General features: G+C 34.8%; 1 protein-coding gene across 1 annotated transcript; it reads right to left on the reverse strand.

Moving 5' to 3' along the window:
- Positions 1 to 611: 611 nt before the first annotated feature.
- Positions 612 to 16,886, reverse strand: LOC140777569 (AP-1 complex subunit gamma-2). The gene is made up of 19 exons (XM_073121773.1): positions 16,617 to 16,886; positions 14,776 to 15,078; positions 14,497 to 14,638; positions 12,577 to 12,750; positions 12,198 to 12,377; positions 11,973 to 12,127; positions 11,494 to 11,584; positions 9,957 to 10,120; positions 8,347 to 8,401; positions 7,399 to 7,521; positions 7,215 to 7,310; positions 6,590 to 6,717; positions 4,905 to 5,009; positions 4,526 to 4,803; positions 3,952 to 4,053; positions 3,769 to 3,855; positions 3,509 to 3,684; positions 1,992 to 2,096; positions 612 to 1,192 (listed from the first exon to the last, which is right to left on the reverse strand). Exons 1-19 carry the CDS (start codon positions 16,646 to 16,648, stop codon positions 1,097 to 1,099), a joined length of 2,592 nt encoding a protein of 863 aa, XP_072977874.1. The 5' UTR covers positions 16,649 to 16,886; the 3' UTR covers positions 612 to 1,096.
- Positions 16,887 to 18,129: the final 1,243 nt, after the last annotated feature.

Raw genomic sequence — 18,129 nt, forward strand, 5'->3', positions numbered from 1 at the left:
ACAAGAGCAGCACTGAAGAAAGTTGGTATCTTTTTCAGCCACCAACTTGTCCTTGTAATGCTAATTAGGATGATAGGGAACCGCGTGAAAATGTCCTTATAATACTTAACTTTATTAATTTGATTGTTAAAATATAAACATTTTTTTTTAGTTATTTAATATGTATTCTCTAAATTTATATTTTACTTTATAAAACATTTAAATATTAATTAAGATTTAATTTTTATTATTAGAATAAAGTTTAGTGAAGTTATGACAAGTCTGCGCATGCTAGAGTTGTACAAATCTAAACTTTAAACTTTTAAATAATAAATTATTAAAATTAGATTTTTGATGCACTAAAACATTTCAGCAAACACCACAGATGCCCATTCGCAATTCAGCCAACCACCTTACAACACGAATTCTGTGAAGTAGACATGTCACATGTTGGCGGCCCACGAACTGCCACCACAACAGATGTGTCGCCAAGTTTTTTTTTTTAAATAGTGGAAAAATAACAAGAGGAGTTCACCACTTCATATGGCAAGCACGGTTAGATTGTCATGCACCTTTTGATGTGAATCACTTTCAAGTGGTTATTTAGATCGAGTAACGAACATGACGCTAAAGATTTGATTGACAAACAAATTTTGTCTGATCAGGGATAAAATTTCTTTCACAAATGCTGCATCCAAGCCACTTACTTTCCATTCGGAAGTTTAACAAAGTATATAACAGTAAGGAACAATTATGCATAAGTAGAATAGAAAATCAAGTATCTGCTACGCAGGATCATCATCTGCCTCAGGTTCCGCCATAATATCCTCATTGCTGCTCAGAGAAAGAGTTCTCCATGTACTTAAAAAGGCGATGGGTGATGTACAGGAACCACAAATGCATGTTCTAAACTTGAGGATGACACATTGATGGATACTACTATACAATATGTAGGAAATAATAAATGACCAAAACGCTTAGCCTGTCTAGAAACCCCATGAATAGGGCAAAATGAAAAAGAAAAAGAAAAATCTCTCCCCAACTCCCGTCCCACAGTAAAAAGGAAAAAGGAACAAACAAAAAAAGACTAGCACAACAATCGGATCTGGAAATGACACTATAATCCAGGAGGGAAATTGTTGATTTGTCCTTGCTCCAATCTGTCCTCATTATTCACTTTGTAAGCTATCCTTATTCGCATGGCAAGGGATTTCTGGATCAGCAGAAAATAAAGAATCAGTCCTACAGAAATCTCAGTTAATGATGCTAATAAACAAAAACAACTCCAGATAAACTTATACTAGGCATTTCTCAGGAAAAAAAATTATAGTAGGTATGCTTTACATTGCAAGAGAAATAATCTTGTACCTTTATATATACTCCTCAAAATTTGTTCCACATTCTGGTTTGAGGCGTTCTAATTTCTTAACAATTTAAATTATGACAGAACTAGAAGCAGCAAGATAAAAGGTAAAGGTAAAATTAAGTATCTAAAGTCTTGGAAGAAGTGGATGAATTCACATTGATGTTCCACGATGATGCATCCTTTTCTGATGTCAAACATATCCCCACTTGTTTACAAGGTGATAATTAGCACAGCAGGTATCTATTAACCACTGATTATTATTTGCAATGTTTCACATTCATACGGTTCAAGATTGGGCAGCAGCAGCGTACTCGATAGTAGGGTATTAATAGTAAATGCATCAAGTATCCTTAATTAAGGATAAAATTGGTCAAACTTAATAAACATCATTAATTAGGGTATGCTCTTTGTTCTTGTTTAAGTTCTTTTGCTTAGCATTTGTGCTACCATGTTTCTTAAAGGTTATGTTTTAAAGCCAAATGTTGACTTGGCAGCTGGAATTTACTAGAGGAATAGTCTAGTTATACATCCAACTCTACAGCCTCTAAAAATACAGAAATAGAAGATATTCCAGAAGAGAGTTGGATCTTATGGACTTTGTGTCACAACAAAGTCATAAGATATAAAAATTGGATAACTTGCATACCTGTCCAAATTGAGTGTTAGTAACGCTAAGGGTTTGTGCAATCGTCCCATTTCCACCGGCTGGAAGAGTGCTGCTGCTAGCTGGGTCCAAATGCAACTGTACAAACTGTGAAAACAAGCAACAAGAAGATTCAACATCATCAGTATTTCAACTAATCAAGTCATCCAAATTGGAGAAAAAGAGAGCTGCACAATGTTAAGGCTGTTGGATAAGAGTAGATGGAATATGCACAGACACAAGAGAGCTACTAATTAGCTGAAACCGTATGGACAAATATTAAAAAGTTTTTCACTGCATGATGATGAGCAGCAGCTCATACTTGCATGAAATTGATCTCTGAGTCAAAATCCTAATATCCTATATACTTATACTATATCGACATCTCATTTAGTTTCCTTGGAACTTCTAGCCCAAACAAATTTGCCTTCTCAATATCTATGCAAGTCCACGTCAAATAAACAAATATCACTCATCCTTAACAAGAGTAAATTCAAAGAACATGTTGGTATTAGACCAAGGTCAATCTAGCCTTTCATGGAGTTTGAATCGACTTCACAGTTTACACCCATGGAGATTACTCCCAAAACATCTATTTTCCACTGAACAATTGGCACCTAAGATGGTAATGCATAATTATGGCCTGCCTGCCAACCTCATTCTCCATTGATAATACCTGAATCACCAAAAGAGATTCAATGATTTGTTCACAATAATTATCTGTTGGAGTTTATGATTTCTTGATTTGCAATTCTAGCGAACAGTATGCACATGGCAGATGGAATGCTGATTATGCAGCCATCTTCTTACATGAAGAATAATATCAAGTAGCTTCTAGAGGACTAAAGTTTCTTACACTTAGTCAGGATAACATATAAAACATGATTCAATTTTATTTATTTCCAGCATAATTTCATCATTGAAAGTCTGTTTCCTCCAAAACACTAATTTCACCAACACCAAGTAACCAAGAGAATAACTATATTGCATTTGACAATTTCTGCTAGCTAAACAAAAATATAGAAGAGATCATAAGCAGTTAGCACTTGTGATTTGTAACTTGTAGCCAAAATTAAACAAAATAATTAGACAATATCAATGGCAAGACTTTGCTCAGTTTCAACACTAGTTCCGCTTGACCAGGTCCTGTAAATGTTTCATTTTGAGCATGCCTAGTTCGGGCTCCAAAGTTTCCTAAGGAAATTTTAGAACAGGCCTAGCAGAATTCAGTCTGGCTCTACTGATTTCATTCGAGATAGAACCAACACTTTAATATTAGACCTAAATTGCAAAATCCCAGGAAAAGCCCAAGGCTGTTTGGTCAACCCAGCACATTGACACCCCTGGAGTAATCGCAGTAGTCAAAGTTGTAAGGCAGCAAGGTTTCTATCGGTTACTCCTTTGGCATATAAATCACAAAAAAATGATGTCCTCATATGATTAAATGTGTTAAAAAAACTGCAAATTTGAAGCCATCCATTTTCTACACAACTCAAAATATAATATTACTAATGTAATACCTTTGGCACAGCTGCCTGGAAAACGAAATCTGTATAAATACTTGATGATAGATTTGTAAATGTAGCATGGATCAAAGTCACTTGTGGTTTTTCAGGTTGCTTTGTGAAGTTGAATGTTATCTTCAAGGTGCTGCTCTGGAAAGCCGTGATAGATGGATAAACCAGATTTTCCTCTTCTGTTTAAACAAGAAAATCAATCGATCACGATGAAATTATTCATTGCGTACAATCTTAAAAATATTAGCACCAAGAGAACTCACTGGAAGGAGTTGTATTTGATGGAAAGCCATCTAACAGATCCACTACTAGAGATGTAACAGGAGTAGATTTCTTTTCTGCTGCATTCCCTAAGATGTAAAATGTAAATCCAGAATTAGTGCATATGAATTGAGAGAGGGAGATTGAAAAGACATGATCCACTGGAATGACTAAAGAAGTGCTACCCTCATTGGATGAAATAACGTTAGATGCCGATGAACCATTTTGTACAGGAGATGTTCCAATTGACAAAAGATCCATTAGAATGTCAGTACTGGCCGACGGGGCTACACCATATCATGCAAAGAAAAAAATAAACTCATAAGGCTCCAATAAATCATCTAATTGCCTAGAAGAACATCCAGAATAGCAGAAACTTCTGTAAGTATGAACAATACCAATTGATTATACCTAAGCTAAGACCAAGAATTTAACTACCAATGTAATCTAAGAAACAACATATTTGTCAGTTAAAAATTGGCAGTAACTGGTAAATCAGTCCAAGGCTAGAGAATTTACTGAGAGTTGTGCTCGAATATAGACAAATAAACCACAATTTCTAAAGTACAACTGATAACAAATGTGCAACTAAATACAAACTTGTGTTCCATTCATACCAAAAGAACATAGGGGCAGTTTTGGTAAAAGAGTACTATTTGCAAGATCTCTTCAAGACACAAGCTTTAAACTAAGAGTAAGCCAGTCCACACAGAAGGAAACAAAAAATAATAATAATAAAGTATAAGAAAAAAAATAAACCTGCTGATGATGAATCTGTCAATCCAATGCCCAAAAGATCATGTAGAAAATCAGTAGGGGTTGAAGCAGGAGCTGGCGTATCATCGGAGCTTAAATCAAGTAGATCAACTAGGGGAGCAGATGGTGGTTTGGCTACACCATTCGGAAGCTTAAGTGAAGCTCCAGAGGAGGTTGATCTATTTGACTTATCTGCTGAAAGTGTTGCTTGTGATGCACCTGTTCTCTTTCCTATATAAGTTGACTCATCTAAGACAGGCATCCGTTCAACCAATGACGATCTGCAAATAAATGAATGGTACAAAAAAGATGCATTGGTTCAGCCACAAGAACCTTAAAATAATATTTTTACAACATGGTGGCTGAATAGCCTGTTACCCACTTGATACCCTGATGTCTTTGGATAATAGAATTGAATTCAATTGATCTTTGCTGTAACTCTAGCATTAGGCTCCCTTTATGTTGTGTGATTATCTCCCTTATCCTCCTGGCAAATCAAATAACAAAAACAAACAGAAATAATGCTGTTGAAATATAGAAAGATAACAAAAAGGTATCATATTTTAAGAATTAGGCTACCACTGCAGAGGGAAGATATCGCTCCTCATTGACTACAAATATGAAGGTATTAATGTCTAAATATGGAAGAGCTAGCATAATAAAAGAATCAAATAAAAAGAGAACCAGCAGAAACAGTAGCAATATTCTAAATATAGCCCTATTACAAACATCATGGTCTAAATATAGAAGAGCTAGCATAATAAAAGAATCAAATGAAAAGAAAAACAGAAGAAACAAGTTACGAACCAGATCTGAACCAATTTGACTTAAAAAAATTATAAAAATTTATATGATGATAACCTCGGAAGTTAGAATTCTAATGGTTTTAGTTTCATATAAAATAGTGGAGGAAAGTCAGAACGGGACAGATCGGTAATATCCGACATTGCGACAGTCGTTGGAATGTGTCAGACGGCCAAGGATGGTAGTGGACGGCCGTATAATAGGGTGGCTCGTGGTGGAGGACGGTAGCCAGGATTTGGAGGTAAAATTAAGGTTCTAAGTTATATCTACTCCTAAAATAAACTCAGAACAAATAATTTCTCAATGCTTCGATACTTAAACAAAGAAATCCAACCCCTCTATATAGAGGTCAGGTACAATGAGTCATACTTGAACTAGCCCTAAATACTTATACGGTTCAAACTAGAACTTGTCTTAAAGACTTAAGTAACTTAATTGAACTTATCTTAGTGGTTCACACGACTTAACTAGATTTACCTTAAGGACTTACATTACATAATTAGATTTCTTTTAAGGGCTTATATCATGAATTAATTAAAAAATAAATAAATTTGATCCATCAAGTCCCATGATGTGATCGAATCTGACTTGGTTTACATCAAAACAGTAGCAATATTCTAAATACAGTAATATTAAAAACATCAAATTTACAAAAGCATGGCAACCTTTAAAACTCAAGATTCAATGATAGCATGATTAAAAACATAAGCAAGAAAAAACAGACTTACAAAAGTGAATCACGAACATTCTCCATCGATCTACACTATTCCTCTGCCTATTCTAGTTTGTAAGAGCAAAAACTACAATGAAGAAGTCTACCAGCCAATTGATCTTACAGCTTGTAGGGCAAGTCCCTCTTTTGTCTACACTATTCCTTTGTATAGAGGATTTTCTAAATGCACTGCTCCTAGTTTGCAAGAGTATTAACTACAATGGAGAAGTCTACAAGCCAACTAATCTTACAGCTTTTAAGGCAAGTCCCTTTTATGTCACTTTACTTTGACTAGGGAGTTTGGTACTAATTGCTATAGGGTTGATATCAAGTTGACAATAAGTCATAAAAATTTTGAAATTTATCAATTATTATGGTAGCATTCTCATCTTTGAGCCTTTCCTATCCAACCCTACATTGTAGTGGAATGGTTCGGCTAATGGTTTGGCTGACTATGATGTCTATTAGACTCTATACGAGTAAATGACATAAATACACTCAAAAAGGGGAGCAAAAAAGTTGTTTGGTGAATCCAATTAGATAACACTTACTCTGAGGTTGGTGGAAATCGTGAGGAGAGCTTCAAAAGTGCAACCAAAGACATTGCTCGAGTTGTAATATCTGAAGAATGATGCTTTAAGGAAAGCTCTACAACATCCACAACATCAAATTCTGTTACCTGCATAATAGAATTGTTTTGGTCAATTTCTTTGACAGCCATGAACATCCTATCCTTACCATTTATATATTGAAGGCATACTTCCAAGCATGAAAGCCTTTAATCCCAAACAGCCAACAAGGAACTTCTCATCAACTCTGCAGAGTTACTTAATTTTGAATTTATGAGAGTAATATGCATGTTCCACAATGAGCTTTCAGGTGAAAGGGGTATTATGCAGTCCCTCCAATATGTTAAAAAGATATTATTCTCATAAATACTAATACATTAAAAATCCTTGATCCAGACCAATTATCAAGAAAAAAAAATTTGGTGTCTAACTCCAGACATATTTCTAGCTAAAAAGTGAAAAAACATGGTCTGGTTTGTTTGCGATTGAACAAATGCCACCATTGTAAAATGATCATGCTTTGAAATAAGGGAACCTTAGAGCATAGCAGTGTTAACAAAAGTAATTTATGTCAGGTAGTTATGAATTGGAGAAGTAATGCACTAACCGTCATTGGTTCCTCCACTTCCAGGACTCCAATATTATTGACCAGCATCTCACCGTATTCGCCGATGCACCACACAGCTACGCGTACTAAACTTTCCTAAGCAATTAAATACCAAAAGACATCAAGCAAGGTGAATACAGGAAAGCGTGCACCTTTAACAAAAGAAATGAGTAGATCTTCATACCTGTCCACATGACGTTGCAAGTGCCTTGTATAATGACCTCACAGAGTATCCTTGAAGGTCTGGTGCATTGCTTATGACAACAATAAGAGCATGCCAAACATCATCTTTTACATATCTTCCAGCCTGTTAAAATATCATAAAAATATGAGAATGAAATTTTATGATACCTCATGGGCAAAAAGAAAGGAGAAAGCCATCCAAAATAGTACATGTACTTCTCAAGATTTCGAGGAGTAACACAATTTAAAATCATCCACAGATATGCATGTATAAAATTAATCTATAAATTGCTAACAGCTACTGATAACATCAAAAATCATTTATTAAAAGTTAGTCATTTTCTTGTCCAGTAAGAATCCGTCAATTATATTTTAAGATCAGAAGGCACAAGGAGATAATAGCATATGCAGGAACAATATAAAACTGAAGTCTTCATTAAACGCCTGATAGACTTACTGGTTTCCTACCAAGTACCAATCACAAACCAATTGCATGTAAGAGCACCATCTGTTCTCTAATTTGCAATGAAGTTTTTTCAAAGATGTCATCAGAATATTTTGCTACATAACTAGCTTTATATGAATAAGAGGATGACTTCCCCAGAAAATTGAACTTTTTAAAGGGGTATATGTCAATCATCAACAAATTCAACAAGGACAAATAATACAGTGAAAATAACAAATCGACGTGAACTACTTGATATATGTGGTTTCTGAAAGTGATCAGGCAACAGATTCAAGTTTGACAGAAGCACTCCTCCAGTAGCAAGGATGAAGTGCACTACATAACATAAAGTAATAAAAAGAAAGGAAAAGATGTAAAGATCATATAGGTAATTTGACATTGACGCAACAAATTAAACAAAAAGGAATTGGCATTACACAGAAAAATTTGAACCTTTTTTTTTTAAATTCCAAGATCATTTGTGAAAATTACTCTCTCACCTACCAGAGATAAGACCTTGAACATTTGATCTACGTACCACAGCTTCTCTTGAGAAAACCTACAAAACATCAGGGACCCAAATAAGCTATCTGAAAGTGTCTATCAAGACAAAAAGAGCAATCATTGAGGTGAAAAATATGTTAGTTGCAAGAACTACTTTATCGCTAAAATACAAACATAATAACACTTTCCCTCCACAGGAAGAAGTTCATTGCAAGATTTTGCAACTAAACAGGAGAAATGTTGGCTCTGATCATTTAAAGTTGTTAAATTGACAGCAAATTGACCTTAATTCCATTTTTGTTGCCAAAAATACAAACATTGCATCAAAACTAAAAGGTGCATCTTAATTTTCTTTTCTTTTTTTCAGTACTTCAGATTTCATAACTCATTGCTGGTTTATTTGTAAGCAAATGGTAACAAAATGAAGTACTAAGTAAAATCATTATTTGAAGCCTTAGGAACATCATATTCCTCTCATAATCTCTGTGCTTTTCCTTGTTCTGAAACTCAATGATTGGAACGCTACCTTTTCCCTACAATGGAACTCACCCTCAAGCACCAGAGATCAAACAATCAGGACTCCTTTTATTCCCCCTTCTAAGGCAGAATTGACCTATACCCTCAACACTAGTCTCCCCTCTCTGATGCAAAAAACTGCTTCTTGATATTCTAGCTCCCCATTCTCCTAGTTTAAATATATGGTTCAGGTTTCTTGGGTAAAGACTTTGTAGCAATGGATGCTTGTGTTAGTTGGATCTTTCAAACCATGAGGTACTTCATAAGTTATTATAAATTAGTTTATAATTTTCTAGAAAAGGATATGCGTGAATTCTTATGAATGCTTTTCTTATCTAGAAAATTAACATCGACTCTGCTGCATTACTGCCAGATGCTTAATGCCAGGGAGCAGTTGCAGTATGAAAGAGATCATAATAATGCCTAAACATTACCTCATGATCTCCATTTGATTATGTTGCTGGATTTCCATGTTTATACTCATACTTCCAATACTCTATGTTGAGGTGTAAAAAAAAGTTGTCTGGATGCACAAGACTTCCACAGTTCCACCTACATAGGGTCTGTGGAGCGCAAGAAGCCTGTGGTCTTATCCTCATAATAGGAAAAGGGTATTTCGGTGACTGTATTGAACACAAGATTTTATCCTAGATATCTTTTAACCTATTACTGTGAAGAAGGATTCTGTATGTAGCAGGCCGACATACATCAATGACACGAATATAGGTTATCAAGTACATTAATTTGGAAGCCTTGTTTAAAGGAATGTCAGTAAATTGGTCTCAACCTGAGTATAGGATGGCCCATTTTAGTTGAGAAACAAAAGATGCAACCAAATGTGTATGTAATTATTGTTTTCAAAATGTGAAAGACAGACAATATATATGAGCCAAACATGTTTTGAAAATTGTAAAACAAATGGTCACTTCTATAAGAAATTAAGAACATGAAGATGATGACTGTATAGGATTGGCCAAATCAACTTACTATAATAAAAAGTTGTTAAGCACATGAACGTGAAGATAATACTCATATAAATCATTTGATTTATACATAACTACACTTGACTAGAACTTGTGAGTATTGGAACTTACTTTTCAACAATTGCACAAATTTTGTCACTCAGATCTCCCTTGAATTCTTGATCAGTTACTTCTAGATAGTCAATGAGTTCCTTAGTCAAAGGTTTTACATTGGTATCATTGACTAATAGAAAAGCAAGTTCAAGGGCCCTTTTCCGAATTGAGGCATCAGAATCCTGGAAGTTGCATAAGAAATCATAACCATTTAATTACTGAATCAAACACTACAAAAAACCATTAGGCAGCTTACAATAATTACAGTGAAAATATTTACATAAAGAATAAGCAAAACGAAAGAATTCTGTTCAACTTATTGGATGAAAAAGAGTCATCTAAGCATAAAATTATTTCAAAATCTACTTCAAGATGAAACAAAGAATGAGGTGCAATTATTAGCACACCATCAATCACAAATGCGTAGGGAGCTTGCACAAACACAAAGTAGAATAAACTAAACAGCTAAACTATAAAGTACTTCTAGTAAAAATTATAATAATGAATATTGTCCTAGACCATGTATGCTCCTAACATGTCCTCCAGAGAAAATTAAGGGGGAATAGCTAGGATAACACGGTTACCAATATTTGAGTGGGAGTAGTATGCCTGGAAAAAGGCCTTTGTGTTTTCTCTTTCTAAAGTGAAACTCCTCATATCACCTACGGCAGCAAACAGACTGAAATAAAAATTATAAGATTCAATCTCAGACCAAAAACTAGCATTTTCTGGCCAGAATAACCCAGAAAATGAGTTGGAGTCCAAAAACTGGTCTTGAATCATTCACGTCATAATGTTATCTCGTTTGCTTTAGATCAAAAGCAGAACAGACTAGTTTCTTTAACCTTATCTCTTGACATGGAATGCTATCCTACTGTAAATTCACTCTCATATGAAAATGAAGAAGGTTGCTCCCCTTTTGTCTGGTGCCTTTCTCATCCCTTCAGTATCACATTACATTTGCATCACTAGAAATCTAGAAGTTTGTGCAGACTTAGATTCCATTTCATAGATATTCAACTAATATTGACTGGGCAATGTTTGGTTTTTCAATTTGCAGATCCCAACCATTTGGATCCATTAGATCACAAGTTGTATTATTCCCCAGGAGGGTCCCTCTAGAGTTCTTCTGAGGTTCCTATCTATTTAGCCCTCGATTTCTGACTCAATTTCCCATCAGATTGATCAGCAGATTCAATGCACCAACTATTAAGTGGCTTCTTTACACTCCAAGAAAATATTTATATGTTAAAGGATCCAGAAGCTGCAACACCATTTCAATAATTCAAATAGTGATGACTGATGAACTATCCAGCAGTACAGCTTTAATTTCATATTCAGGACATCGAACTTGGGAAATGGGATTCAGCTCTAACACATTGCTGGAAGTACATTAAGCAGGTCTCAAAAGAGAAATTATAATTATTCTACAGAAAGGGCCACAACTTGAGTATTTGAATTTAAATATAAAGCACATTTTCAGTAATAAGAGGAAACTATCAAATCCGGAAATCTATATTTCCACTTCTTGCAAACAGAAAGAGACACATATTACCTTGACGCATTCTAATATTGTTGTCCGATGCCTCTGCACAGCTTGAGTATCTACTGCAATAGCCTTCATGAGCATGTTTAGTGCAACATATCTGGAGAAAAAGAAAGAGATAGTTAAAAAATATCCTACCCAACTCCATGATGGTATTGGATGAACAGATGATCAGAAATAATTCTCGACCACTATTTTCCATAATATTGCAAGTCATTTTACCGTTAGGCACACCAATTTATAGGGGAAAAAAAGAAGATTATAGAACAATGCAAAACATAAAGGCCAGCTGGACAATTGCATTCCTACTCTGTAACATTAGGAACATTTTAAAGAGTTCCCAAGCTCAAAACTCACAAGGATGCAGAAATATCAGATTCTACTAACTATCATAAATTGTATACAGTTCTAAAAGAGTAGGATATATTTTTTTAAGAATGGGTATATTGGTATTTTCACAAACCATAGACTTTAAAATGAGAAGTAACCTGATATTGTTATCACGATTAGACAAGAATCTTCCCAAAATATTGATTGCAAGCACACGTAGGCCACTAGAAGCATCTATTCCCATGATAGTCTCAACACATTCATACAAAATAGCATTCCCAGCATTTTTGTTTGACTCAGTTTTCGTTGAAACCTACAAATGGAATGTAAGAGACACAAAATAGAGTAAATAATAAGAAATATCAATTGTGCCTAAAATTGACCTGAGCAAGAATGTCATTCATATATTCACTAGAATCTGCATCTCCTTGGCCCAACATGCGCATGAGCCTAAGCACACGAATGTGTAAGAAAGGGTCTGTGATACCAGCAATGTCATATTCGGGTGCATATGGACTATTTGACACATCTTTCAATATTCTGACCAATCCTTCTATGCAAGTCTACAATCATAAAATCAACTTGTCAAGAAAAGCAACAAAACAACTAAAAGCAAAGAGACCAATACAGATAAAAAAAACGAACATGTACACTCATATTCTCAAACAAATCAAGAGAGTTCTATGACAATGTACAATTCGTGAAAGGCCCATGTCTGAAAAAAAACATTGATATAGATGATGATGATGATGCACACAGTACCTTTCTCAAGTATTCCAACGCATCTGTGCTAGCTTTACATAGATCTGTACAGAGCTGAACACCAGCTATTAGAACTCCATGATGCTTTTCCTTCAGTAATGAAGCAGCGGGACTCATAAAGTTCTCTGCCAAATCTGGAACCTTTCTTATTATCCTTATAGAGCACAAAGCAGCCTAAGGAACAAGAAAAAACGTTTTTTAGTGAATAATAAAGGAAATTGATAAGCATGCAGTATAAATTATCTAGAGATAAAGTTGACTACAATGCCCTTCTGAAAGAATAATAGTTATAAAATTGTATGACGCAGAGGGGATGAAACTACCCAAAGGACTAACATTAATCCAAGTCTTCATCAAATTGCATGAGTTAAAAAGGTGTGAAGTAACATGTCCATCAGAAAAATGGCAGTAGTGCATGATACAACGTCAAGTAAACAGCAAGTTCCATGAACATATCCCCATCCAATATGTTCAAGATAACTCAATTATTGGTTTGGAATGGCTTCCAACCTAAACTTACATTCTGGAGCAATTTAATGATTTAATCCCCATAGTTATGTTAAGCATAAAGCAACACAACAACTATTTCGAATCAGCTGCTGAGATACTCCCTCTATCAAAGGAAATCCCAAGAGGCTCTTGTCAATATGAGGTCTTGGAAGAGAGGAATTATGCAGCCATAAACCCATTAATAGAGAGGCTATTTCTTCTGCATGAACACAGGCACCTATCTGAACTCAATGACTACATATTAGAACATCATTTTAAACTATTGGGTCATGAAGCAATTTAACAGTTAACCCAACCCTCAAGTGTTATTAAGCAAGGAAAGGAAATCTAGAACATCAAGCAAGTATAGGAGAGTCTCTTGCAGGAGTCAAAGCAAATATACCTCAACTAAATCATTTGTTCCAAAGATACTAGTTGCTTTCAAGAACTAGCTATCTTGCAAATACATGCATATGATTATAAAAGATGGCTAAGTATTCATTCTCTAGCTAAATTGAATTATCTGTAGAAGAATTGCTACTAAAAGATTTTTCTATGGGCGAGTCTACCTGGGATATGGTAAGCTAAATACCATGTCTATGGCTAGCAATCCCAGCCCCACATGAAAAAAAAAAAAAAAAAAAAAACTTAAGAAGAGGCAGAATAATTTATTTCCTAGCATTTCTATATTAGAGTTTCTTGATTCTATTTTTAGTGCCACCATAACCCAATAACCCTCACTTATTGACAGATGATGAATTTGCAACCATACAAGGAGTTCAATATATAGTTGACACATTGCAAATTCTCCATCTTTTCTTCGTGATTCTCAGAGTATGCTAGATTTCTAACATATGTTTCTAGAATAGAAAATCAAGGTAATATATATGCGATCAGATTATCGAACTGCACTGAAGTGGCCATTCCCGTTCATGACATGCATGTTGGAAATTCCTTGAGGAGTTCGTAGTCCATAAGTTAGGCCTATATAAGGCACAAAGGAAATGCTTTCACTGGTTACTATGCACTGTGGACTTCTTATAAAACTAATAGAAGTGATTATCTTGTTGGCTCCACCAGCAAAGGAGAATTGTAAAAAAGGTTATGCAAAGTTCCCTGTAATTTGTACATCGTTGAAAATGGTCAACAAAAAGAGAAAGAAAAAAAGATCAAAAGAAGCCGCATGCTCTTGAATACAGCTTAAAGAAAAATAGTTAACATTAGGCACTAAGCAAACAAACAATGAACAAAGCACCTTCTAGGTTCCAAAGAAAAACAGTGAGAAAATTTATTTCCAAATAAGTACAAATACACACGCTACAGTTCAAAGTCTCCAATATTACATTTAACGAGTACCACACTCCAGCAGAGAAATTCATCCTAAGAATTACTAATAAATGAATATCCCCAGTTATAACAGGAAGGACTTACCTTCTTTTTAGTGTTTGGGTCTCTACTCTGCAGTAGCCTTTCTACTTCTGGTGCAAGATCTCGTGCCATTTCAGCAGAACATATATTTCCAAGAGCACAAAGAGCAAGGCCCACGATATACTGATTTGAATGATTTAGATCTCTGGGCATGTCAAGGATACAAAATAACAGTAGTAGACTACCCTCAAACATACAAAATCTATAATAAAGTGTAGAAATGTGAATTTTAGTGAAGAAGACATAATCCAATGTACTATGCTACAACAAGTTGGTGGATACTGTTTCAAAGAATTTGTAACCAGCATAAGAACTTCTTGTCTTTCATCAAGAAGTAGCATAAGGCCGAGATAACCAATTCGTTTCTCGGGAAATCCAGCAGAAGCTATCAACTTGAGACATTCCATTTGACCAAAATGAGTGGGATAACCAAGCATGTGAATGAACATGAGTTTTGCAAGATTACGGTGCCTATAATCTTGATCATTTTCACTAATTGCAGAACGTATAGCAGCACACTCTTTTCTTACAACTGCACGCTCTTCTGCAGCAGTTTTGCAAGCACGAATAGCTCGAATCATGTCCCTGCAGTTAAAAAATTCTGCTGAGCCAGCTTTGGTGATAAATGAAAACAAATCCACTAGAGCACACTAAATACAAAGTTAGCAACTGTCTTATATTGAATCAACATACAAGAGAACATATCAATTCTAGCCTAACCTTTTGGTGCTTGCATCAGCAAATAGTATTTCACTAGGAGCAATTTTATGTGGTAATTATTTCACCGACTATTTCATTATTATCATACATCCAATCCTCTTTTCTTCAATTCTTTTGACACTATGTCTTACTTCCATTGGGTGCTATTTCTAGGTTACAGGAACTTGGACATTTGCTATTTCTAAAGAACTACTCATCTATCTCCACATCCTTGTCTAACTATGAAAACATGTTGTGCCCCATCACTCATGTACAAATAAAATGACCAACAAAATATAATTGCTATTATGATATCATATTAAAAGCCTCTTACAGAAAGAAACTTTGTCCATGTAACCATCTTGATTATAAGTTACAATTCTACTGCAACATTTTTCAACGTAATCTTCTAAATATCCAAACATTGATTCAAAATAAAGGAAGCATGCACCTTTTGGCATATTGACCATCAGAATGCAACTAAACATTAGTTTCTTAAGCTAGTTTGACTACATTGCATGTCATAAAATTTTCAAATTTTCAGAGTACTCCTGTTTTTACTTTTTCATTTTCTTTGTCTATAGGCTCCTTTCTAGTTGATTCCACCTAATAAGGTCTTAACTAATCAAAATATTCCAACATCTCTAGGTTCCTCTCAGACCTCGCCCCAATATGACAAGTTCATCACTGTCACATAAGCACTTATATAGATAAGGGCTCAAGGAACTAGCTAGTAATTTCCACTAAATAAATTTAATATTGCAATTCATAAAGAGTCGAAAGTTCAAGACAATAGCATATCTAGTGGCTAATATTCTCTTGAACTGCTTCAGACCATTTACATGCCAAGGAAACTGATGATTTGAATTACTACAATTCATTCTCGTTTTCTCAGAGGGTATATTTTCCAGCCTCTCAATGTACAAATCCAGGTGCTTGAATTTCGATATTTATTTCTTTCGGGACTTTACATGCCATTCACCATATTTACCAGAAAAAGACTAGTTTCAATACTTTTCACCATAAGTACAGCAAATAACATGCCTCGACAAGAAAAAGCATGTCGTTTTCATATAACAACTGTAAATAATCAAATTTCCTCTCAAAAGTTTATGCTCTGCTCCTGCAATTCCCCTAATTCCCCTTCTGATTCAACTAATACCGATTATTTAATGCATTCTCGTCAAATCATAACCGATGACACAATTTCAAATTTGATTTCAATAAAGCAGCTAAATAGAATCACCACACCAGACTACAATCAAAAGATCTATTAATATGCCAACTAGATCGAGTAAGTCTACAAGCTCCAAAACCAAACACGCTAAATCGAGCTGCTTCCGTTGGACAAATCCAAGATTTCACCCAACCGAGATCAAGAACTGCATAATTTGGGTGACGCGAAGGGAGGGATCGGATCTTACCTCAGCCGCGTGCCGGAGGAGAAGGGATTCATGGCTAAATCCGTGGCGAAGTCTCCCGCGAATCTCTTCAGCTCCCGATCGGGCGACGAAGGAGGAAAACCCTAGGTCGCGGGAGGGAGGACCGCGACGCGAGATGCGAGATCCGAGTGAGGGACTAGAGAGATCTGAGAGGAGAGAGAAAAATAGAAGGCAGCGAGGTTGGATCTGAAGAAGAGAGTGGAGAGAATGGTAATATTTGGGCGTCTTCCCGTCGTTTTTGTTTTTTGTTTTGTTTTTTATTTATTTCTCTTAATATGATGGGATTTAGATTAAGATTTAACGCATTACGATCGGTAAATATATGTAGCCTCCTCCCAGTTTGCCACTGCGGTGTGACGTCACCTGAAGCCAATCCGGACTCGTTAGGCTCGAACCGGATCGGATCGGGTCGGGCACAATTCTAATGTGGGATGTAGCGATTGAATTCGAGTCGGATCATCTCCGGAACCAATAACTAATTGGGTACAATCTTAGAACCCGGTTTCAACGGTGACAACAGTACGAGTATAAATGTATAATATATAGAGTGAGTGATTATTATCAGGGAAAATTATATTTTTTAACTATAATTTACTCTATTTCTGTGCTTTCATTTATATCACTTTAACCTCATATAATTATACTTAATCACTTATTAGAGAGAAAATTATAACCTTTTTAACACATTTAAAGAATATTAATTAAATTTTAGATAACAAATAGATAATAAAAGTATATATTTGTCATATCTTTATTGTCCGGAATTTAGTTAATATTATTTTAAATATATTTATCAAATTTTTATAACTTTATCTTTAATAAAAAATATTAATTTAATTTATAATATATATACAACTTCCTTCTCATTGAAGGTAAGTAAACTATGTTTTGATGTCCACCATAATTGAATAGATTTCAAAATACATCCTATTAGTTTAGATTAGTATATCATGACTTACATAAAAAAATCCAATGACTAAATATTATATTTGAAATATATATATATATATATATATATATATGTTAATACAATTGATCTTTATTAGAGAACATCAGACCAAACATGCAATGTAAATAATAAAAAGGCTGCCAAGAGTTCCTATAACAATTTATGTGGTGCTTTGGTGAATAATTGCAAAACAATTTGGATTTATATGAACATAAAAAAATAGGGGGAAATACTTTTGAAAAAAATCCATGAATCTGAAGCAGCAAAAATGTTATTGGTTTACTGAGAATTTTAGAATTTTAATTGACCGAAGTTACCATCTTAAGCATCAGAACATTATGCTTTACTGAGAATTTTAATCCACTAAGCACTAAGCACTACTTTATTATTTTTTTATTCACGTGCTTCGAGGCTCGAAATGAAATGGATAAAGAGTCAACTATTCTTAGATAGGATGACACTAAGATCTTATCGAGTTTTTCAAATTGTTTCTGCAAACTAATCCACAGTCGAACTATCAACTGAATCAAACTAAGATATTAAATT

The sequence above is a fragment of the Typha angustifolia genome, chromosome 15, assembly GCF_048772165.1.
Source record: "Typha angustifolia cultivar Huaian chromosome 15, ASM4877216v1, whole genome shotgun sequence".
Classification (NCBI taxonomy): Eukaryota; Viridiplantae; Streptophyta; class Magnoliopsida; order Poales; family Typhaceae; genus Typha; species Typha angustifolia.

Bases quoted from the DNA above. Each gene is read 5' to 3' on its own strand.
- LOC140777569 (XM_073121773.1), bottom strand. From the start codon at position 16,648: ATGAATCCCTTCTCCTCCGGCACGCGGCTGAG. The intron at 5,010-6,589 runs GTAAGTGTTATC...TTGATTTGCCAG, and splicing joins CGATTTCCACCAACCTCAGA to GAGGATAAGGGAGATAATCA. The intron at 2,097-3,508 runs GTATTACATTAG...TTGTTTTCACAG, and splicing joins TCCAGGCAGCTGTGCCAAAG to TTTGTACAGTTGCATTTGGA.